General features: G+C 39.9%; 3 protein-coding genes across 7 annotated transcripts; 1 reads left to right on the top strand and 2 right to left on the bottom strand.

Annotated features, from left to right (window-relative positions):
* Positions 1–117: 117 nt before the first annotated feature.
* On the bottom strand, positions 118–8,837 carry LOC147056314 (phosphatidylinositol 5-phosphate 4-kinase type-2 beta-like). Of its 2 annotated transcripts, none has more exons than XM_085912243.1 (10): positions 8,730–8,837; positions 4,777–4,874; positions 3,519–3,615; positions 3,259–3,411; positions 2,914–3,060; positions 2,612–2,650; positions 2,337–2,450; positions 1,916–2,174; positions 1,612–1,715; positions 118–1,216 (listed from the first exon to the last, which is right to left on the bottom strand). In XM_085912243.1, exons 1-10 carry the CDS (start codon positions 8,733–8,735, stop codon positions 1,136–1,138), a joined length of 1,098 nt encoding a protein of 365 aa, XP_085768369.1. In that variant the 5' UTR covers positions 8,736–8,837; the 3' UTR covers positions 118–1,135. The 2 variants fall into 2 exon arrangements, with proteins under 2 accessions (XP_085768369.1, XP_085768368.1); XM_085912242.1 differs by having other exon boundaries at positions 8,143–8,781.
* A 623-nt stretch (positions 8,838–9,460) lies between these two features.
* LOC147056313 (polycomb complex protein BMI-1-A-like) lies at positions 9,461–20,444 on the top strand. 3 transcript variants are annotated; one of them, XM_085912477.1, is made up of 9 exons: positions 9,461–9,727; positions 11,680–11,807; positions 13,533–13,629; positions 13,697–13,752; positions 13,858–13,987; positions 14,588–14,627; positions 14,746–14,844; positions 15,724–15,804; positions 19,184–20,444. In XM_085912477.1, exons 2-9 carry the CDS (start codon positions 11,690–11,692, stop codon positions 19,562–19,564), a joined length of 1,002 nt encoding a protein of 333 aa, XP_085768603.1. In that variant the 5' UTR covers positions 9,461–9,727; positions 11,680–11,689; the 3' UTR covers positions 19,565–20,444. The 3 variants fall into 3 exon arrangements, with proteins under 3 accessions (XP_085768603.1, XP_085768602.1, XP_085768601.1); XM_085912476.1 differs by having other exon boundaries at positions 9,461–9,731; XM_085912475.1 differs by lacking the exon at positions 9,461–9,727 and adding an exon at positions 10,840–11,033.
* Positions 19,981–22,055, bottom strand: LOC147056312 (uncharacterized). 2 transcript variants are annotated; one of them, XM_085912480.1, is made up of 4 exons: positions 21,973–22,055; positions 21,727–21,849; positions 21,123–21,239; positions 19,981–20,815 (listed from the first exon to the last, which is right to left on the bottom strand). In XM_085912480.1, the coding sequence occupies exons 2-4, from the start codon at positions 21,814–21,816 to the stop codon at positions 20,636–20,638; spliced, it is 387 nt and encodes a 128-aa protein (XP_085768606.1). In that variant the 5' UTR covers positions 21,817–21,849; positions 21,973–22,055; the 3' UTR covers positions 19,981–20,635. The 2 variants fall into 2 exon arrangements, with proteins under 2 accessions (XP_085768606.1, XP_085768605.1); XM_085912479.1 differs by having other exon boundaries at positions 21,727–21,878; positions 21,973–22,016.
* Between the last annotated feature and the right edge of the window lie 772 nt (positions 22,056–22,827).

The following is a 22,827-nucleotide window of genomic DNA, read 5'->3' as shown; positions in this document are numbered from 1 at the left end:
GTGCTCCAAGTGGGACCTTTCTTTCTTCCAAGCAATTTATAAATTAATCATGTATTGGGACCATGCGTTTTGTCCTGCTCTATGCATGCAGCATTCCAATAATCAGAAAGTAATCAGACAAGATAAAACTCCCTTTAATATGCAATGAATCCATTTTCAAGTAACCTTTTTTACTAATGTCTGTCATTAACAAAACAATACTGTATACAAACACAAAATTGCTACATCAATGTAAACAAGGTATAAAAAAAAATATTCTTATGAAAACATATTTGCTGCTGAATTCCCCCTTTTTTTTTAAATTAATCTTTTTTTCTCTGACCAACCTTCACACCAAGTTTAGTTTATGATTCCAAAATATTCAAAATCGATATGGAAACGTAACATTCAAACACCAATTTTTTGTCTTTGTTTGTCCTGTATTCATTATAACACTTAAATGTTACATTGAGTGGTTCAATGTTAAACGTACTGGTGGAATCTCGTGTGCACATCAGCCATGCATTTTTGATAACTGCATTCATTTACTTATTGTAGCACATCAATATGTACGTTAATGTTTGGTTGGTGACCAGTTCAGGGTGTACCCGGCTACTGCCCAAAGAAAATTGGGGCAGGCTCCAACATTGCTGTGATCCTCAACAAGATAATGGATAGATGTTCCTTCCAATTTGTCAACAGTAGGTTTGTTTATCTGTTATTGATATGGAGCGAAGCCTGAAAGAGACTCAACAGTACATCATGCTGTCTTTCTTTTTGTGTGTGTGTACACGTCTAATGGAAATGAAAGGAATTATAACATAATAGAAAGTGAGAAGACGGTGCTAAGAAACGGCTGTAGCAGACACTTGTTCAAGGCATCAGTGAGACAGTTCCTGTGTTGGCGAGAAGGGTAATAATAATTTAGACAAAAATTCAACAAAAGCAAAGTGGTCAGGATGTTCTTTCTAAAATTAATGGAGGGGGGGGGGCATTGTTTGATTATTTGTGTTTAGGGGTTTGTAACAGCCTCAAAACATGACCTAAGAATGCTGAAGAGGGTGAGGAAAGACAAGAAAGACTGAATAAAGTGTGTGTGCGTGCGTGCGTACACGTGTGACAGATCTGTGGCTGGGCAGGCTTAGTGGAGAGGAGTTTATGACAAGATATTAGACATGAACTCATAGAAGCGCTTGGAGTACTGTTCGGGGTTCACCGTTGAGATCTCGGCCCCTGCCTGGAAAACAACACAAAAGCTGGATAAATGCATGAAAAGGAATCTTGGAAGATGATACTGCCAATAACATTCTTTCATCAACTTCCTACAACCAAATAGAGGACCAGCAATGTTTTAATCTTACCATTAAATGTACACCATCATGTGAGAAAACAACCGAGCGCATGCACCACTTGTTCCCACTCATGCACATTGTGCTGAATAATCATATTTTGAAAAGGTCATCACAGTTTATTGGTAAATCATCCCCATTTCATCCCCACTAGATCATTTGACGGCCTTTGATGATTGGTGCAAATTATTGTTGAACACTTGAGTAACCAAATGGTTCATATCAGATTGAAATCTATGAATTGTGTCTGTGCCAAAGCCATCTCTCAAGTCATGTCACTCACCCCGTGTTTCACAGTTTTGGCAGCGTGTGCAGCTTTTTTCTTCGCATCATAATGTGTGAGGATGTCGATGATGGCCATGAAGTACACTTCCTTCTTGACAGCACCTAGCGCCAAAAAGTAACTCATAAGTAACTCATACTTAACTCATACATGCATAACTCGTACTTTCAAAAATAAGACTAGCTGCTTCAATTACGATGTAATTGCTCGGTGGGTAACTAAAGAAAAAGAATTGCAAGTACCAGTAAGTAACATGCAAAAAAATAGAGCACAGCATTAAAAAGATCCGAAAGACATTGCTCACTGTCATGGCTCTTGATTGCGTAAACATCAACAGAGGGGTCAAAGTCGCCGGGCCCTAAGAATGCACAGTTAAAGGGGTTTCCAGGGCTGTCGGGTGGTGTGCCGAAGGAGCCAGTGAGCGCGCCTCCGCCCATCCCGTCATTCTCATACTCTTCTTCATCTGCACCAGCCTCCACATCCATCTCCTCCTGCTCTGCTCGTTCCACGTCATGGATCCCCACGAGAAGACTGTAATCCATGATCTTGAGCGTGGCCAGGAACTGAAACATCCAACATTACATTTGGTATCACAAAACAATTGCACAGCTGTAGCTCAAACGTGTGTTTCTTTGAGAAACGGAGGACTAAAGCACTCGAAGGAGTCTTCAATATTTCACAGTGTTGCTTCACGGCATGAAGTGTTATGCTTCAGTTACACTCACCTCCACATCATGTTTTAGCTTCTCCAAAAAGTACTTCTTGTTGTCGTCTCCTATTTGCAGCTTGTGGCCTTCATTCAGGAAGTCGTTATCTTTTAAAGTGGGGAGCTCTTTTGCCTGAGGAGAGCGGACAATAGTGCATGTAGAATTTTCAACAAACTCCATTTTGTCTGCACAACAAAGCAACTTGATTGCAATCAGCGGTCAAGTAAAACAGATCCAAAATGAATTTTCGACATTAATTTTTTTTCTCATTTTGGGGTAATAATCAAATGCACCTTTTCCTTGTCGCTTGCTTCCCTTGAGACTGTGGAACCCTGAAAGAAGAAATATCGGTATAAATAGAAATGACGGGAATAGATGATACAAAAGCACGCTTCAGACTTTGTACAAACAATATTTGGCAGGTGAAAGGCCGCAAATGCCATAGAAGAAATTCTTAGCTGGGAGTAGGCCAAACATTCACAACTAATGGCAGTAGAGCCGTGACAAAGATAAACAAGGGAAAATACAGTTCCGCTTCCAAGTCGTTGGCCACTAATGGCTTTGTTGTTAGCATTGAGCACACGTGCCAAAATACCTTCAGGTCGTATTTGCGGTGAACAGTGAGGCGATGGCTGAATACATTCCGGGTCACTACCATGTACGTCTCCACCCCGTCCACTGTTAGCCTGTACATACCCAGAAATTGAGGGAGCAGCGTGTTGCCATGACACTCCACTATAAACTGTGGAAAATGGAGAATAGAGAGGAAGGTCTAAGACAAAGAGTGGGCAGTGAGGTAACAAAAACGCAGAAGGAAGAGATATTCTTCTCCCCTTGCGCTGCACATTCAGAGGGGAGAAATACTAGTAGTTTCTAGGATGCAATCAAAAAAAAAAAAAAAAATACCTGCCACAATAGTACATGTTGGCAAACATTCTACCTGGTGGTATTTTTTTAGGATGTTGTGCATCTCAGCGATGTCCTCACTGGACACAGTTTTGATTACAAATCGATGGTCGTAGCTGGAGAGGAACCGATTGCCAAAACGACCCTGGGGGTCGCTGTTGAGGGGAGCACTCCGCGTCAGAGAGTTCTGCGAGAGGGAGAGAGAGAGAAAAGGACAGGATTCCTTAAAGAACCCTCCCATATTGGCAGGAGCTCATCCAATTACAACACTACTACTTGTCACTAAGCGCTTACCTGGTAGTCTTGGTCATCGATGGAAAACCTCTCCCTCAGGTTTCGGAACACCATGGGACAATATTCTTTGAACTTAAAGCGACTAGGAAGGTTTTCTCTGACAAGGGAGAGTCACACAGTCAAGCAATGTTATGCTTGCTCCTCTTTGTCTGACTCGTGCACAATGTTACAAATTGTTCTTCAAATGTAATTGTGCCTTTTGGATGAGAATATTACCGCATCCTTTTGCCAACATCCCATTCAAAAGGACATTCAACACTTTGACGTGAGTGTGACAAGGAAGCAGCAGACTTTGGTCACAATGGAACGGGAGAAATACTCGACATTCACTGTACACCTGCACTGTCTGATACGTTGCAATTGACCTCTTAACAGAAATCATTCCCACTTTGGAGAGATCCGGAAACACCGTTTCCAGATTTAAAGGTAGCATATTTGACTTTTTCCATTGTTTGCGTACAAATTGTTGGATGTCTGGAGGGCCACAATGTGTAAAATTAACGGAGTAAATTTGTTCTCAGCAGCCCATTTCCAAAAATGCACCTGTGAGCGAGTCATTCTAAATTTCACTTCATTGTGACGTAACAGAGCAGTGGAGGCAACAAGTAAACGGAACCGCATTGAGTTTTGTCGGACGCACAGATTAGCATTAACGTCTGATAAGAAGAATATATTTGATGGGTACCCCCACCCATTTATGTTTGCTGTCCGCACGACATAAACATGGATTCACACATAAAGTTACAAATCTATGGGAGAAAATACAAGGCGGCTTTGTGGGGGTTGCATCTCAGCTCAACAAGCAGCTACGCCTCTTGTCATTATGCAAAGGAAAAGTGGACTGGGGCAGGGTGACCAAATACTTTCAGCAAGACAAAAAAATGGGCTGTGTAAAGTGTGCTTTCGTTTTTAATCCTTGGGTGTAGTTTGACAGAAGGATGCAGGTGAACTGTTTTCAATTGTGAGAAAAAGAATCTCTTCCTTTCACTGTCATAGTGAGGGCTGTGAATCAAATTGACTCAAATTCAGGCTACTTTTTTAGGAGAGGCATTAGACTGGACATGTGTTTGATGGTATTTCACAACAACAAAATTGTGGATTACAAAAGAAAAGTTACAGAAAATCGAAAGGCAACAGAATATAGAAGCAGTTAAACACGACATCAGGATTGAGAAAATATTCGACAGCAACAATCTTGTCACGTTTTTTCAGATGTGCGGTCAGGGCAATGAGAGCACGGGAACATAAATGTACCTACTTGTTAAATAGGTGGTTGTCCACTTTGATCTTACTGTAGGCTTTAAAATCATCTGGCATCAGCATTACAGGTACAGGCACATTACTTAACTCGTTAATCTGAAGGAGGAAAAGAGCGGTGGATCAGATAACTGGAGAAAGAGACAAATAAATCTTGTCAGCACTGTAAGCAAGTCAAAGAAATAAAATTAACCTTGCTTAAAAGGAAAGGCAACTCGCACATGTTTACAAAGCGTAATCAGCCATCAATGGATGTGATGTGCTGTGTCAAACAATACTTGAGAAGAATATCGTTCATTTGCAGGACGATCTGATTTCGACTCAGACGTTTCGTTTTGTCTCGAGATTGTCAATCTACGTATGGATTCAGAAATTGGCATAACCATCAAGCACAAAGCCAATTTTGAAATGGCTGAAAGGGTCAAACTGAGCACATTTGCATGGTACTAAAACAAACATTTTTCTGATGACACAAACATTATCCAAGGCGCAATAAATCTTTTTCCAACCAAAGTACAACTCATTTTTGCATTTCCATTGCCAAAAACGGAAGCAGCAAAACAATGTCCACACCATTCAACTTCGGTTGGTCAACAGACGATTGTCTCTTTTGGAGAGAAACACTCTGGATTCCTCAATCATTCATGTTAAATTGTCTTTAGGCGTCAATGTATGTGTGTATGTATTTTTCTGCCTTTAAAATGGTTATGTAAGAATAAATTCACAACATTATGTGTAGAGGACAGAAAAAGGTCTGAACTGTATGTGGCTTCAACAAAACCTGATTTCTGGAACCACAGTACAGATTTGCCAACAACAAATTCTAGCTAGAGATTATGTTCCTTGGCTTAAACCAGGGGTGTCAAAACTTTTTGCAAGGAGGGCCAGATTTGATAAAGTGAAGGGGCCCGGGGGCCAGTAGTTTTTTCGGACATTTTTTTTAACTACAATTTCATCCAAATAAACACTGTTATTAAACAAATTTCATTCTCCCAATTGTCTTTATTTTTTAAATGACAAAATAACCAAATATAAGCCACTCAGGCAGATGTGAACAACTCTAAAAACACAAATTCTGCCTTTCATTCATATCTGAAGAGTCCGATAACATTGAACAAACTGTATGAAATACCTTAAATTTACATGAGTTTAAAATTATTTCCGCCTCATGAACATTTTAAACAGGAGTTATAAGTAATACATAAAATACAATAACATTGAACAAACTGTATGAAATACCTTAAATTTACATGAGTTTAAAATTATTTTCGCCTCATGAACATTTCACACAGGGTTCACGCAGCCGGTTCGCGCGTACCCTTTTTACAACGGGTTTATTTCCGCATTTGACTTGAGCATGCTCCGCATAGCAGGACAGCTGGTGTCATGTTCTCGCTGTGAAATCACGCCGGGTCGCGCAAGATTACATTTCTGCGGCATAAATATAAAATAGCTTTGGTACGTGTGTATTAAAGCGCTGGTCAACAATGGCGGCGGGCCACATACTAAAGATTTTATCACAGAGGCTGCGGGCCTGATGAAATTTGACCATGGGCCGCAATTGGCCCGCGGGCCGGACTTTGGACATGGCTGGCTTAAACCAAATTATTTCCGTCTGTATCATTTTCCCCCTGTGGCGTAAACACAAGCCAGAGCTCAAGTTTTACTGTTTGAAACTACCATTGAAAGGTAAAATTAACTGTATTGTCACGTAAAAACATGGCTTTCTTAACACTCGCTGAAGAACATCAAAAGGAACGTGACTTTACCATTTCAAAATCAATTATCTCTGGACATAACTTTCTGAAACAATAAAAAAATGACAGAGTGAGGTGTGCAATAAAACGCAACAAATTATTTTTTGTCAACATTAGAAGTTCAAAGTTTCCTTTAAATCTACACCAACCTAATCCGGAATCTAAACACCAGAAATTAGCAGCTTCAGGCTTTAAAATGCATTCCACTACGGCTGAGCAGAAGAAAGCTTGTCTGTCTGATGGCTTCTTGCCCATACCACACATCAAAATTGGCCATGAACGGCACCCACACACCCATTGAATATCAGAGATGCAGTAAAAAATGATCGTTTACAGATATACGTTCTGTATGTTGCATACATTAAAAAGGCAAGCCTTCATGATTGAAAATGAATATTGCCTGTTAGACAACCCGTAATCTTTGTTGTCCATACTGTGCGACTCAACTGGCTAAGCAAAAAGTGAACATGACGCATGCAAACCGGACCAATAAGGAACAGGTACACAAGCTATGGTGTGTATGGAATTCAACACAAGTGCTGTTAATTTGAATACGACTTGTGCAGCATTTGTAAATTGCTCTGAGGTTAATCAAAGTACAGGGCAAGAGCCCTGTTATAATTATACTAAAGTTGGCAATGTCACACTCAACACCAGTAAGTAGTAATAAATTACATGACAAAGTGGTTGACAGCTGCTTTTGTTTTTTTGTGCGTGCGCGGGTGTGCACCCTAGATCCGTTTTTTCCCCCCCAGGTCATGCCACCAACCACATACCGAGGTGGATTGGCAATGATGTCAGTAAAATGATTTAATTTGGATTCAACACAAAGGTAATCAGTGGGCTTTCATAGAGGACTACAGAAATCTGTTTTCTGGTGAGAAGCTAAAATTTGAATTTAAAGTTCTTCAATTTTGAATAAAAAATGCAATCATTGATTAATTTAATAAGATCAACTTTGGTGATGATTGATCACAGTATTCCAAAATAAAGAACGCGTTTGAGAAATTGTGACAGAGAACGTCTAAAGCTCTGACCGCGGGGAAAGTAAAATCGCAACAAACAAACATGATGGAAAGAGCTGGAATATTTGATGCAACTCCTGCATTATCTATGATGACGCATGCACAGTCCAGTGAGTGGCTACTACAAATCGAGTTCCTTCTGCAGCAGCGGAAGTGAAAAAGAGAAACCTGCTTCTCCAGCTGCCGGTCACACCCCTCCCACCATGCCTGCACATTCGGCAACAGCTCTTCCTGTCCATGACATTGGTAACACATGCAAAAAGTTACGACGTGTTTGGAGTTCAAATGTGCAGTCGACCTCATTAGTGTCGTATATTAAACTGCAGGGTGGTGCACCACATACACATGCACGCAAATGTGGTTAAACTGCATTGCAACTGTGAGCAGTTGACAACATGAACGGTTTTACACCCTCCGAAGCACTCAAGCATCACACTATAACTAATATCAATAAAGGAATTGAGCTCACGTCGTTCCTTTCTGCAGAGGCGTAACGGTGGCTAACAAACTAGCTAAATCAAAACAGCAACATAAACACACCATTCGAGAGCTGATGTAAGTACAATAAATAAAATAAAAAGTTACCGTGTGATTCACACCCCACATTAAAACGCTGAGGATTGGTTCGCTTGCACGGAACAGTTTCACTTTTTGTCCTATAAAATGCTTCTTTTTCGTCTTGGTTTTGCTAGCGCTGACAGGCGCTGCGCTGGTGCAGTTGGATGACATGTCTCGCTCGGGCTGGCAATTCAGAGCACGCGCCACGGCATTCACTGTCGTTCGGAGCGTCTAAACAGCACCCCACCCCCCTAAAAAAATGGAAAAGCGAAGAGCTTTAAAAAAATTCTAAGTGCATTGTGCTCGTCGTTCAACTCGAAGCGAGTCTCTGTCTTGGAACTGTCTGGTTGGGAGTCAGGGGTAGTCGAGCATTTTGCGCCGTCACCACCCTTCCTCCTCCCGTACAGGCCGCGGGTCCTCACAGCAGCTAGCCGGCCATCAGGCTATAGCGGGCTTTGCGTTTTAAAAACAACCCCACACGGCGAACATTAGTCCGAGAGCTCCTCTTGCACCTCTCCTAATATTTATAACCCACAACCCATGTGACTCGGGTTCACTTTGAACTCGGTAATCTCATCCTGATGCACCCAAAATTGTTGACAGTCACCACCAACCAGCATTGCATCCGAGGGTCTCCTTAAGATGGCGTCTTTCGCGCTTTGGTCAACAGCGCCCCCAGCAGGCTCCCGTGTGAACTGCCTCACACTCTGAATCTTTTCAGAATACATACAACTTGTTTCTCTTCAAAACTCAACTGTAATTTGGGAAGACTATTTCAGAAAAAATGTTGCCTCCAAGCCCCATGGTATTTTTTTTATTTGAATAATTCTGTCAATAATATTGACTGGACATAAATGAGGAACTTGCCTGCTAAATTAAATACTTGAGTAACAACAAAATTAAGTATTATAAACTCACAGAGATTACCCATGAAAAGTTTTCAAAAGGTGTTCATAAAACACATGGACATTGATGGCTCTTTTTGTAAGGATTGCCTCTGTGTTCCCTTCTCAATGTTTCTTCCTTTTGTCATTGATGTCCAATTTGATCTGTGGGAACTGTTGAGACCCTGCACTGAGATTTTGTGTTTTGGGTTCCATAAATAAATAATATTTTACTTCAAAGCAGTGATGACGTGTACACGGACGAAACAGCCCTTTACTTATTTTGACTATGCAAATATATGTGCCCGTTCTGTCTTGATTCACGTTCACGTCACTTGTAATATGCACTGATTTCAATAGCCAGGCTAGTGTATTTAACATTTGAGTTTCCATATTTAGTTTTAAAACCGCATATAAAGCGCGAGCTGAGACTGACACTGCTCTGTGGCGGCTATCCACACTATAGGGGGCGCAAAAGGGCACGCCGATTACGGAATTCTATTATTCTTAAAAACGGATCTCATCACAATGAGTCGCTCAAGAATAATGAGTATATAGGTACAGGTAAAACTTTCAGGCAACCTCTCAGCTTTCTGGCCAACAACACTTTGATCCCTTCCAAATTTTACCGGAGACGACCATGTTATTTCAACTTGCAGTTGAACGGTAGCCACGTGGAAAGCTCAATGTTGCCATTGAAAAGACTCAACACATCCTTTCATTCATAAGTAGGTATGTATTTATGTATTTATTTGGTTCCAAGTAAAATGCAATGCATTGTTTAATTTAGACTAAAATGAGCTAATTTTAATCTAGATTAGACTATGAAAAAATACATTCAAAACTAGGTTTTGATTTTTAAATTTATTTTGTTGAGCATCTGCATTCAAAATGCTCGAGCGTTATAATAAAATTGTTTTTATTTATTTGTTGTTTTTCCATGGGTGGCATATTATGGCAATTGGTTTTATTTTATTTTGCACACCACTCATTAATCCAATTCATGTAGCCAATTTCATGAGTACGAAATTGCAATGACTAATACAGAAGTGTACATCCCATTGCAAGTTGTTTCTTAACCACTGTAAGTAATGTTCCTTACTGGCAAGTATTATGTCTACGAAAATAATTGTTATGCACATTTAGCAGCTTTTGACGTCAGGCTGCGAAGGATGGAACATCTATTGCTGTTGATGGGAAGTATGCCAGCCACTCCGTTTCGTACTTAAATTGGAAAGTTTGACGGTCAGTGCCTCACCAGCCATAGACCTCCTCACCCCACATTTAACTCTAGGGGCCTAAAACATCGTGACAAAATTTGATTAAAATAAAATAATACGCGAAAATGTGCATGATTCTGTATTGTGAAGCATATTATGCAAGTCGACGCATCAAATCGTTTCAAGTTAATGTGTCATGAAAAATTGAATTTAATTTGATAGACAGTACAAGGCAGACAGAGAAATAACTCCAAAATAAATAACTTTGATTGCTTGCTACATGTAATTATGCTATTGATAAGCAACCATGCGTTCAAATGGCCACCTACGACTGTCGCCCCGAATCAAATTATTTCTTTATTTGAGAAACATATTTTAAGTAAGCAATTGCTACAATACTGTACATTATTTCTGACGAATAGTTTCTACATCAGAAATAATGTACACGTATTGCAGCGCATTCTGTTTGCTGGACTATAGCTCACAGAATGCGCTGCAATATGGTCAAACAAACTGGTGAGCAAATGACTGTCAAAAACGCAGCATTACAAAGCCAATCAAAAGTGCCCTCCGTGCGTAGAACTATTGGCAGACAGACAGCGCGAGAGCGGCCCACACAGGCTCGCCGTGGAGTGGACACCCCGTGTGCCCCGTGAACGAGGCGACAAAATAATATCACGTGATACAAAATGGGCAGTCCTCTGACGGGGCTGAAAAAAAGCCATTTTCTGGCGCTGCTGCAAATTGTAACCAAGTGCTAAGAACGTATCTGGATCCTCGTTGGGAGGAGAAGGAAGCGTTGATGTCAAATCAGGTACGAATTTAGCTCGGCCAGCAGATTATTGTGCGCGGCGACGCGCCGCTCGTTTGCTTGCAGCGCACTCCCTCTGCACGGTGTCACATTTTGAGCCTCTCTTGTTCGCCTCCTCATACAAGCCCTGTCAGTAAATTTAAGATGGCTGCTTTGTGTACCAATGTGATTTTCTGAAGCTCTGCGCCCACTTAGTGTTGGCTTTTTTTTTTGTTCTCCGCCCGTTGTGTTCCGTCGTGCCGCTAGCTCGAACGGCGGAGCTCCGCACAAATGGACTCCCTCTTTGTTGGGGCTCTGGCCAAACAGCAGAGCTGATGCACTAAGAGGAGGCCACACAAGAGCTATTCAATAGTCAACTGCCGTGTACCACCACCACTCGGGCGGCATTAGCTGCACGTATCACCCCGTCAAAGCTTCGTTTATCGCTGCAATGTTTGCAGTTATTTTGGCGGCGATTGGCTGGCTGGCTGGCTCTCTTTGTTGCAGCTCGTCAGTCCAAGGACAAGCTGCAGACATTGTCTGTGGGACTGGGGTCTCACTGACGATATGACGGATGGCCAATAGTCCCATGAAGCATGCTCGCCTCCGCCTACCCTACCTGCGATTTCAAACAAAAACAATGCCATTTACCATTTGTTGTCTCCTGCAGATCTTCCCAGATGGAGAAAATGCAGCCCAATAGGATTAAAATCACAGACCTGAATTCACATCTCACTTGTCCACTATGTGCTGGTTACTTGGTTGATGCTACGACCATTGTAGAATGTCTCCATTCCTGTAAGTATTATTCACCTTTATTCACGTCTATGGAAAAAAAAAAAAAAAGTGGTCGTACTATGGGCGTCTGGCAATTATTTAAGATACAGTATACGTAGCCAAATAAGGAGTTCCACAATCATGTCAAACGAAAGTACTGTTTGTCTTTTGAACTATGGTTTGAATGGCTGAAAAAAAAAAAAAAACTGTCCAATGTTGATGCCTCAAATCCTGTAACAAACATTTGAAATCCAAATTATTGTGATTTGAGTTTTTTGTACAGCCTTCTCTTCAGCCAACGGCTGACAGAATCAAACGTAGTAGGTGGTTTTGAGTTTACAAAGGATGGATGTGCAATGAACCAATTTTAAACAGCAGCACAAGAACTCCACATTCTGTTACCGATATATTGTTTTTGACATGGGTTTCAAAAGTATTACTGTTCATTACTGCAATATTTTGAGTTAAATCTGTACCGATCCAATATTCAGTATCTGTATCGGCACTCCATCCGGCTCTTTTTTTGTGTATGGGACAGAATCGAATTCAGTCACACGATCAGCCCGATCCCATTTCATGTGTTTTTGGGGCGTCAAGTCGCTTTACGGCTGATTTAAATCCTAATGTCAACTATGTGGGCTTACTTTTCACTCCAACCACACGATAATCAAAGAGCGACACACAATTGATGTAAAACAAATGGTTTCTCATGGAGCAATTCCATTGCCGATTAGCAGCTGTCATTGACTTCGCCGTTAAGGGATTTTTTTGGAGCCAATGTATGAACTTCCCTCTTGACATCACATTACAAGAATGGTGCTAATGGAGCTATACAACAAGTCTTAACAATGTACAGTTTAGGTTTTGCTGGGGCTTAAGAAGCAAAAGATTAAAATATACTATTTTGTTGTTTATTATAAACTGACTGACTGTGTCAGTTTGTTGAAAACAGCTAAACGCTATTGTTCAATGTGTTCTAACACCACTTAAGTAATCATTTTAGTCTGTGTATGGTTCCTTCCATGCCTTAGGGTTGAAGTAAAAATAATAATAAAAAGGGGGGGGGAGTAATCTATATCAAATCTGTTTCGGAAAGAGCACGTTTTAACAAACTCAGATCAGATCCGAAACCCCAAAATCTTGGTGGGAGACATTACTAGTTTGAGTGTGGTGAGTTGTCATTGATTTGTTGGTTTGCATCACATGTAGGTAAAATCCCACAACGTTATGTTTATACTTCTCAAAATCAAAGTCCCTCAATTGCACGATTTATCTGGATTAGTGAGTTGAACAAGGATAACAAAAGAAACAAGCTTTTTTTTGTCTGTAAGGAGTGGAAAGTACAGATATTTGCATAAAAATATAAGTAAAAAATAATGACTCTCCTAAAGTATAAAACCCCCAAATTTCTACTTAAGGTAATAAAGTAAAATTACTTTGTTTGGTAATAAAGTAAAAATACTTTACCTTACTTAGGTAGAAAGCAATGTATTTTTACTTGGTTACTTTCCACCTCTGTTTTTTTATTTGATCACCTCTGTTTTTTATTAGATTATTTGACATGAATTAGTCCGGAATTATTTTTCAGAACAATATGTACTGTAATTACGACTTAACGCTGTTAGCGTAGTTTAGTAGCAGACTCCAGTGCATTTCGATGTGCATAGCTGGCATAAAAATAGTAGCTTGTGTTGTAAAAAATTGTTTTAGTAATCGTGATTGCCTGTGGTTCGTTTGTCTGTGTAGTTTGTAAAACATGCATCGTTGCCTTCTTGGAGACCAACAAATTCTGCCCTCGATGCGACGTCCAAGTTCACAAGACATGTCCACAGCTCAGCATCAGGTAAGCAAGCAATTACTATCATTTATTTAAGACATTTGTTCATTAAAAAAAAAATGTTTTTATTTAGAGCTGACAAAACCCTCCAAGATGTAGTATACAAGCTTGTTCCGGGGTTGTTCAAAGGTAAGCCCTCCCATATTTTTGTGTAACAAAGCACCTTTGAAACACGCTTTGTTTCATCTTGCTTTGAAGTCATTGCTCAGATTTGTTGTTATCCACTGTCCACAGATGAGATGAAGCGGAGGCGAGATTTCTACTCCGAAACTCGTGTTCTGGAACCGGGGGAAGTGGTGGAGACGTTCAACATTGCAGAGGATGAAATCATCAGTCTTTCAATTCAGTTCTACGAGAGGAACAAGTGAGTTGATCTTTTTTTTGGGTGTATGTTTATTTTCAAGATCAAATTTTAAACTGACAAAAAAAAAACAACACACATCTTTGACCTATGATTCATTTCAATTTTAGACAATTCAATTGACAAATAAAATGATGATGAAGGTTAAAGTTGACCCATGCCATTTTTAGAGACCGTATCAGGTGAAACGCATCAAATGTAAATATGGCTGTCGTCGAGCTGGAATCTCCAATGTCACTGATTCATTTCTTCTTTTTAACAACAAATCTACTATTGGTCAGTCCACACATTTGGGTGTCATTTTTACAAACTACCAGCCAAGTTTGATCTGTGTTTCCCGGAAAATTAATAAATGCAGACTTGGATAGTGCTTTATATACATGATATGTTTGCTAAAGTGCCAGATATTCAATCATTTGAAAATGTATTAATATAATCAGCGGATGCAATGCTGCTGGTTTGTTGTAACTACAGATTTATCTTTGTAAATGTAAATCATTTTTGTAAAACAGCTATTCACCTTTTGCTAGTCACTCTAATGTGCTTAATGGAACAAAGTTCAACGTTTCACACTATACACTGATTTTCTGAATTTGCCTGCAGAACTACCGAGAGGCAGTGTGCAGAGGTGGATGGAGATAAGGTAAAAACCTGGTTTCACCTTAGACATAAGGATTACTGTCGAAAAATGTGAGCCAACATTCTGTTTCATGCTGATTTTTGTTGTCCTCACCTCGCATTTGTGCTTTCTTTGTTCTCAGTCCAACGGTAAACGCTTCCTGCAGTGCCCAGCAGCCATGTCCGTCATGCACTTAGCGAAGTTCCTCAGAAGTAAAATGGACATACCCAGCAACTACAGGGTAATCACACACTTAATATATAATCAATGCCCAATATGTATTGTCAAACCATAATCATAAAACATGGATCTAAAATAAAAATATTACTCCTAAAAAGGGGCCTGATTATGACTCGAGAGCAACATCTGTTTCATGATTGAAATTTGACTGCAGAATCAGGCTTTTTGGGGTCGATCAGCGATGAGGTTTGAAAAAAGAATGATAATCACTGATTCCATCAGAAGATGGCCAAATATATATTTAAAATACAAATATAATGTTTCTGCATTTTTACACTTCTTGACAAGTTGAATTTAAACAACTTTTGGCGCGGCTGAAGTTTATAGGCGAGCGCTCTCCAGCTAGCTTAAGTTGCTACTCGTAGCCACGTTTTGTTTGCGAGGACCCGCAAAATGAAATAGTATTAAGATATTATTAGTATTAGTATATTAATATATTAATTAATATACTAATATATATTAAGTATTAAGAGATCTTTTGTCTCCTTTTCTGCAAGAACATCTACAGTCATTTTTGCTAAAGCTATTTAACAGCTGTAAACAGTCCACACTTACTAGCTATGCCAAGTAGCCTATGCCTGCAAAACAGAAAAACAACGCTCTTACTTTGTGATTGTATGGTTAAGGGGGCGGAGGCAGAACTTCCGCCTCTCAGTGCAAAGACTTTCCGCTCCCACGACACCCAATAACACTGAAAATAATTAAGTGCGCTCACTACATTATAGCAGCACAAAACAACCTCAGATGAACCCGATACGGAGGTATAGCCGGTTATTAAAAATCTAGCAATAGTGTCTTGGTATGTTCAACTGTTTCAGGGATTGACCTTAATGTGGTTCGACGTTCTGCAGCTAATGTTGCATAATGTGTGTGTTTGCAGGTAGAGGTATTGTACGGGGATGAACCTCTGAAAGACTACTACACGCTAATGGACATTGCCTACTTCTATGAATGGAGACGGGTGAGTTAGAGAAAGTCCTCATGGTTTGTATTTTATTGACTGAAATACAGTGCCGTAAAAAGTATTTCGCCTTCTTTCCAATGCCCTTTTATTTATTTTTTTACAGTGTTCACAATTTAATGTTGACAATCGTTAAACAAAGATAACCCAAGTAAATATCCAATTGAGTTTTTAAACAGTGATTTTATTTGTTAAGGGAAGGCAGGGAGGATACTGAAATTTACTTGGCCCTGTGTTAAAAAGTAATCGCCCCCTAAATTTAATATAAGCATGAGAGCGCTTCAGTCGGATTGAAGTCCATTTGTTTGATGATCAGACATTAAAGTGAGGAAACTGCAAATATAAAAAACCAACAACCTGGGGAAACTACCCAGAAAAACAACACCTTTCTCAGTACAACACAGGTGCAGCAACTGGCATTAATAAAATGCTGATTCAACACATTTCAAAAGGTTTAACAAGGTTGTCTGGATATTCTGACACTACAAAGTAAATTCGAAATACCGTAATTTTCGGACTATAAATCGCTCCGGAGTATAAGTCGCACCAGCCATAAAATGCACAATAAAGTGAAAAAAATATATAAGTCGCATCGGAGTATAAGTCGCACTTTTGGGGCATATTTATTTGTCAAAATCCAACACCAGGAACAGACATGAACGAGCAACAACAGGCTAAACGATAGGTCTGCTAACGTGACATAAATACAAACGAAGAGCTGAGAACGGGCCTGACGTAACATTCAGAGTTATTCTAATAACTATTACATAAATAACACGTTTATAAAATCATCTGTGTCACTCCAATTCATTAAATCAATCGATCTTCCTTTATGTAAACAATGCCGCGTACGCGCGCCGTTGGATTTGTCGTGATTTGCATTTCTAATTATTCCACAGACCCATATAACGATATATTAAGTATATTTCGAATAACTATCATATTACCACAATATTATCAAACCATCTGTGTCACTCCAAATCATTAAATCCATCGATCAAATTCCTCGTCCTCGTTATTCCACAGATCTAGTATATAACTATTGTAGCATTAACAAAGTACAAGCAAAGACGTGGGTTTGGTAAACGGCTCTTTATTTAACTAAACAAGTTCAACGAGGCAACAACTACTGAACTTCCAGCCACGGAGGTGGAAGAGAGCTCCATAGAATAGGACCGGGCGTTCATAAAAGCCATGTCCGAGCCCCATCCACCGTCCCCGGACAGCCACCCGGCCAAGCGCCGGCCCCCAATATCCATCCACGGAGGTGAAAGAAAGTTCCGTCGAGAAGGACCAGGCGTGCGTAAAAGCCATAATAGTTTTTCAAACCTTCTGTGTCACTCCAAATCATTAAATCCTTCAAACTCTTCGTCCTCCGTGTCACTTACAAACAAAGCCGCTTATGATGCCGGTAGTACGTGGGGCCCTTCGTCATCCTGTGATTGAATCCTTTGCCTTTTATGTAAACAACCGCCGCGCGGCACGGGTGACGTCACTTGCAGTTCAAATGACAGTAATCCCTTGCTACATCGCGGTTCATTTATCGCGGTTTCACTACATCGCGAATTTTTGAATTTCGAAAATTTGTGAAAAAAATTCACATTTAAGTCGCTCCTCAGTATAAGTCACCCCCCCACCCAAACTAAGACAAAAACCGCGATTTATAGTCCGAAAATTACGGTAATTTACGGTCAGGAAATTAATTGTGAAATGTAGGGATGCACTGATACTGGTATTGGGTCGATATCACAAGTTTGTACTCGTACTCATGACACGGGAGTGGATATGAGCAGCCATTATTAGTTTTGTAGCAGCATCAGGAGACACTGCCGCACAGCGTAGATCACCATGGTGACTTCCAGCAAAGGGACAGTTAAGCTAGCGCACAACTACAGCAAGTGAAGGAGTCATGTCAGCTGTGTCAAAGTATTTCAAAGTAAATGAAAACTTCAAAGGCAATGTGGCCTGTAATATTTGTAAGGCAAACACCAGTATAACACAAGCAACTTGATAAAACATTTGGGAAGTCACCACAACGCGCAGTATAAAGAATTTGTCAGCAGAGGAGCTTAAAGAAAACAACTTTCCAAGAGACTTTGCAGAAGTGAGAAAAGATGTCTTCGGACAATGCTAGTTTGATCGCAGAATAAGAGTGATGAATAGATAGACAGAATATGATCAACCGCTGTCGCGTGTGGATGATGTGAGCTTTAGGCGTCTTTTGAGTGAACTTCAGCCACGGTATGAAAAACCTAGCTGCAGCCATATTATAGACCGTGTTTTACCAAAGGTGCACAAGAATGTAAAAAGGCACATTACTGACTTGCTACAAGTAGTTACTGCCCTTAACTTCACTACACTACAGACAAGTAGTGTTAGCTCCGTGTCTCGGATCAGTTTGATAGCACAGTGGATTGACGGTAAATTGCATGCAAGACAATTTAGCGGCTCTCACAAGTCAGGCTATAGTGACTGTATTTGACGACGCAGTATTCAAACTTAATTTGATGTCATTTTTATTATTATTTATTTTTTTGCTGGTAAACTTCAACCAAATAATTTATTTATATAGAAGGGGTGTTCTTAAAATGTTTTTATAGTTTTGGAAGTATATTTGAAAGTAGTAAAAGAAGTGAGCCATTTCATGTTGACTGTTAAACAACTATAAAAATAGTTTACAACTGTAACATTTACTGCTTATTGAATTGAAAAATAAGAATAACATTTAATGATAGAACCAGGCGTTCATCCCACAGCGGGGAAATTTAATTGTCACAGCAGCGTACAAGAGTGCAAGAATACATACGTTTAGTTGAATGATATTGTTCATATTTTAAAGACAATGCAACTCGTACTCGTATTGGCAAGTACTGTAATCAAAGTGTACTCGTAGTTGTATCAGTTTTTATAAAAGTGGTATCGGTGCATCCCTAGTGAAATGTCACATTTCTTTTTTTTTTCCCTTTTCCTTCAATGTTCCCCTTGAAGTACTGGAATTTCAGTCATTTTTTTTTTCAATGGTCCTCCATGCAAGGCTCGCTGCTGTCATTTCTAAACTACAAAGCACACCCTATTTAAAACTGCAGCAGGTAAATTTAGCCCTAAAAAATATATGTACATATATTGGCCACTTTGCTTCATTAGCTGCTACTCAGCCTAATACTAAGGAAGGTCACGTTTCCTTGCATTCATTGGATATATGCAAGAGATATTGCAATTCAACAGCAAATGTCTAGAATGGAAATTAAGATTTTTTTCCGAGCAGGCAGCATCCAAATAGATATGTAGTTGTTCATAAACAAAATACTGGTAAAGGATTGAGATTGGACCTCTTTACTTCTAAGTGAATCTGAGCAAACAAATGTATACCTGTGTGCAGACTGGGCCCATTCCCCTGCAGTACCTGGTCAAGCCCACTAGGAAGCGTAGGAGGCAGTCTCAGTCTGCCATCCAGGGCCACTCTGATGGCGTCAACACCAGCCCAACCTCAGAGAGCGATTCCCAAAGCGACAAAGTCCACAGTCCTGCTTCAGCGCCGCTACCCCGAGCCTCCACGCAATCCTGCCCTGCGCCTCACAGCCTCTCTCCCGCCATCCAGAACTCCAACGGTACCACCGTGCCCAACAACACTCAGCGACACGCTCTCTCCTCTAAACAGGGAGCCTCTGCTCGGAAGGTGACCGTCAACGGCACAAGCTCGGCGGCCAGCAAAGAGGATGCCAGGGGAGGAGAAAAAAGTGGGATGCCTCCTACAACCTAATATCTGCTGTGTATGATAACGAGGGAGGACAGTGTTTGGATTGCTCCCTTCTTTCTACAGAGCAAAAATACAAACTGGAGCCTTGTTCCTTTTGGACTTAAGAGACAGTTTTCATCTTTCAACATGACTGACTCGAGTGTGCAGCCAAATAGATACATGCACGTGAGTGCATTAGACTAGAACACTGCACACATAGACTGTACAGTGTGTATCGAGTGTGGGCATGTGTGCGTACATATGTATAAACGTATCTTTTATACAAGACATTGTAATCATTTTGTATTGTATATGCAGTGGTTGTTTCATTTCCACCGTTCACGTTGTACATTGATTTGGGTTCTGTAAAAATTGAAGGAGAGCATTGCAGTGGAATTAACTGCACCATTCGAATATAAAGGTTAAAAAAAAAGAAGCAATTTTTGCCTTATCATTCAATAACTGCTGTATAAGTGTCCAATATAAGCAAGAAGTTAACACATGACATGACTCTCGTGACAAAAACTGTTGATGCACTTTCCTTGACTCTGGCCACAAGTTCAAACCAACAAGTATTTGCCACCATGAGAAGAAGCTTTCACTTTTTAAGCACTCCCACACTCGCTCGTGTGTGCGCACGCGTCGGACTGCCGTAATTTTGTCTCATGTCAGAACTCAAAAGGGATTTAAATACATGAACATGTATGTTGTTTCATAAAACTCAGCATTCCTTATGTTTCCGTTCAACAAAACAATGCTTTAAAAAAAACAGCCATATGTGCATGTTTTAGGTCAATAAAATGTTTACTACTTAGGTTTTTTTCCGACAGTGTCCAATTAATCATTTTCTGAGAACAGCAGGAAGTTGTGAATCATACTGTGAAATAAAAGTTCAATTTTGGCAGTTTTCTTAAAACATTTATTTTGACTCTTATCTATATCTCTAAGGTCAGCTTTCAATTAAAAAAAACATTTAACCGTTCTTCTAACAGTTCTATCACAATCCTAAATATGAACAGTATGTTCTGAATCGCCACTGAGGTTGGACACAGTTAAGCCAAAAAGTCCCTCTGGAAACAAGGCACATTTGAACTATCAGGTCTGTTCATGCAGCGGGGCAGACACGATGAAGTCCTGCTTGTGCGTGCCATCGCAGTATGGACGGTTGTTAGTGTATTTGCAGCCACACAGCCAAACTGTGACGTCTTTTTCCGGGACAAAGCGTAGTGGGGACAAGCCCTGGGCTTTGCTCTTGTGTGCTCCATCACAGAAAGGCTGAAAGATCAAAGAATGAAATAATCACTTTGTGACATCATAATGTGACGACCCGGTCGTTTCCTTGGATCAAAACAATCTTGGTATATTTGACTGGAATTTTTTCTTAATTTAGCATGATACGGCTCTAACTACAATAACCAGACCATATATTAAAACAATATCTCTCAGATGCAAAAACTCAGCATTGCTTTGCAAATGATTACATTTTGTTACCTTATCTTTCCTAACAGCACAAGTGGTCTAGGAAAAAATGGGATTATAGAAAGTGCACTTGTATAATATTATAGTTACATGTGGCTTGTACCTGTTTCTTGCTGTGTCCACAGCTACACCAAGCGTAACGCTTCCCACCGACAAGATCCACTTTGAAAGGTTTCTTTGAGGGGATGACCGGTTGAGGAGGAATTGTGGAGAGATGGACCTGATGACAGTTGTGCATACTTCTTTTACTGACAAATCTTTTCGAATGATCTATCCTTTTTCTCTCCTGCTTGTCCTCATTAGATTAATGGGTCAGATGCAATCTACCCCAACACGGACGGGATAAGTGAGTGATTATTGAATTCTACTCGAGGTGCATGAATGCATGCTCACAACTCGTTACTAGTTCGTCCAAACAAACACACTAGTTTTAATGTGTTAAAGGTATCGTACATACCACGCAACCATTACAGATTCAGGGGCATTCTAATACGAATGGGAGAAAAAAAAAACAATCGCTCATTTAGGATTAATGTTAGGGTTGGTCTCTTTACGGATTAACAGGGTCACGACGAGAACCCCCCCCCCCATACTTAATTAAACCACGTTAGAAATAGAAAAACGTCATGGACAGTTTAGCATTTGCATATAAATATGAAAAGGCTATTAAACAGTCGCACCAACAAGGAAAAAAGATTTGTGTTTACCTTGGAGGCCATTGCTATCCAAGACTTTTTCAAAATTGAAGTAATCCATCTGTGATCTAATTTTGCCACCAAGGCGTTCATTCTTTCCATTGAGATCAATTGCCAACAGTTGTGACGTTCAATCTATGCAACACAACACGCCGTTACCTTAGCTGCAAACGACATTTAATTTGTTGTTGTTGTTGTTACCATAGCATCATAAATATATATGAGCAAATAAACTTAAATAGCGGAAAATACGCTCACTTGGAATCAGTTGTGTCATCTTGACCAAGGTGTAAGGAAGGTTGGGTCGCTTGAGTAACATGCAAATTATGTGTTAAAAGTCTAGCCAATCAAAAGGCCGGGTCGTGGTCGAACCGGAAGCAGAAGCAGTGACACGGCTACAATAAAGTTGCACATTCAAGTAGGATTCTGTGGCTCGAACACTTTTAACTGAAAATGGGATAGACTCCAACGCGCCTGCGACAATGGGAGGATAAACAGAGTAAATAATGCGCATTTTAAAAAGGAACCCAAAACGATACTGTATGCATTTACACTATGACTACTATGAACGTTTGTACAAACCCAAAAAGAACTACTTAGGCACCAAGCCTTTTATAACGTAGGGAAAATGAAATGAGATCAGTAAAACAAGAAAAGTCGTTCTTTGTAAGAAAAGTCAAATACTCAAAAAAATAAATAAATAAATAAATAAATAAATAAAGATATATATATATATATATATATATATAGATGTTACCTTTATTCATCCAAAACGTTGTTTTGCTTCACTAGTTTGTATAATTTAAAGCATTAAATTGATGTCCCAAATAAAAATAAGTTATGTACCCGAAACAAAAAAGAAACCGGAGTGACCGGCTAAAAACAAAACTTCTGACAACAGAACTTCCATCTGACACTATTGTTTTTATCAATTAATCTAGTTTTGTCGTACAACTCAGGTTAAGATGCGCGTTTAACGTTTTTGCCGAAAAGCTTCAATAATTGGGTGCATGCATAGTCTGAGATGTAAATGAGCTCACAGGGTAAGTGCAAATTCTAATAAGACATTGATGAATCACAGATATTTGTGTCAAATATTTATGTGCACAAATT

Source organism: Syngnathus leptorhynchus, chromosome 5 (assembly GCF_054491065.1).
Source record: "Syngnathus leptorhynchus isolate UIUO chromosome 5, UIUO_Slep, whole genome shotgun sequence".
NCBI lineage: Eukaryota > Metazoa > Chordata > Actinopteri > Syngnathiformes > Syngnathidae > Syngnathus > Syngnathus leptorhynchus.
The sequence above is the reverse complement of the archived record's forward strand: the minus strand, read 5'-3'. Positions and strand labels throughout refer to the sequence as shown.

Coding starts and splice junctions, on each gene's coding strand:
- LOC147056313 (XM_085912477.1), top strand. CDS start 11,690: ATGGAGAAAATGCAGCCCAATAGGATTAAAATCACAGACCTGAATTCA. Junction 14,845..15,723: donor ACATACCCAGCAACTACAGG/GTAATCACACAC, acceptor GTGTGTTTGCAG/GTAGAGGTATTGTACGGGGA. Junction 15,805..19,183: donor ACTTCTATGAATGGAGACGG/GTGAGTTAGAGA, acceptor ACCTGTGTGCAG/ACTGGGCCCATTCCCCTGCA.
- LOC147056312 (XM_085912480.1), bottom strand. CDS start 21,816: ATGGAAAGAATGAACGCCTTGGTGGCAAAATTAGATCACAGATGGATT. Junction 21,240..21,726: donor GGATAGCAATGGCCTCCAAG/GTAAACACAAAT, acceptor AACTGTCATCAG/GTCCATCTCTCCACAATTCC. Junction 20,816..21,122: donor GTGGACACAGCAAGAAACAG/GTACAAGCCACA, acceptor TTGATCTTTCAG/CCTTTCTGTGATGGAGCACA.
- LOC147056314 (XM_085912242.1), bottom strand. CDS start 8,286: ATGTCATCCAACTGCACCAGCGCAGCGCCTGTCAGCGCTAGCAAAACC. Junction 2,651..2,913: donor ACCGCAAATACGACCTGAAG/GTATTTTGGCAC, acceptor TTCTTCTTTCAG/GGTTCCACAGTCTCAAGGGA. Junction 2,451..2,611: donor AAGCAAGCGACAAGGAAAAG/GTGCATTTGATT, acceptor CGCTCTCCTCAG/GCAAAAGAGCTCCCCACTTT.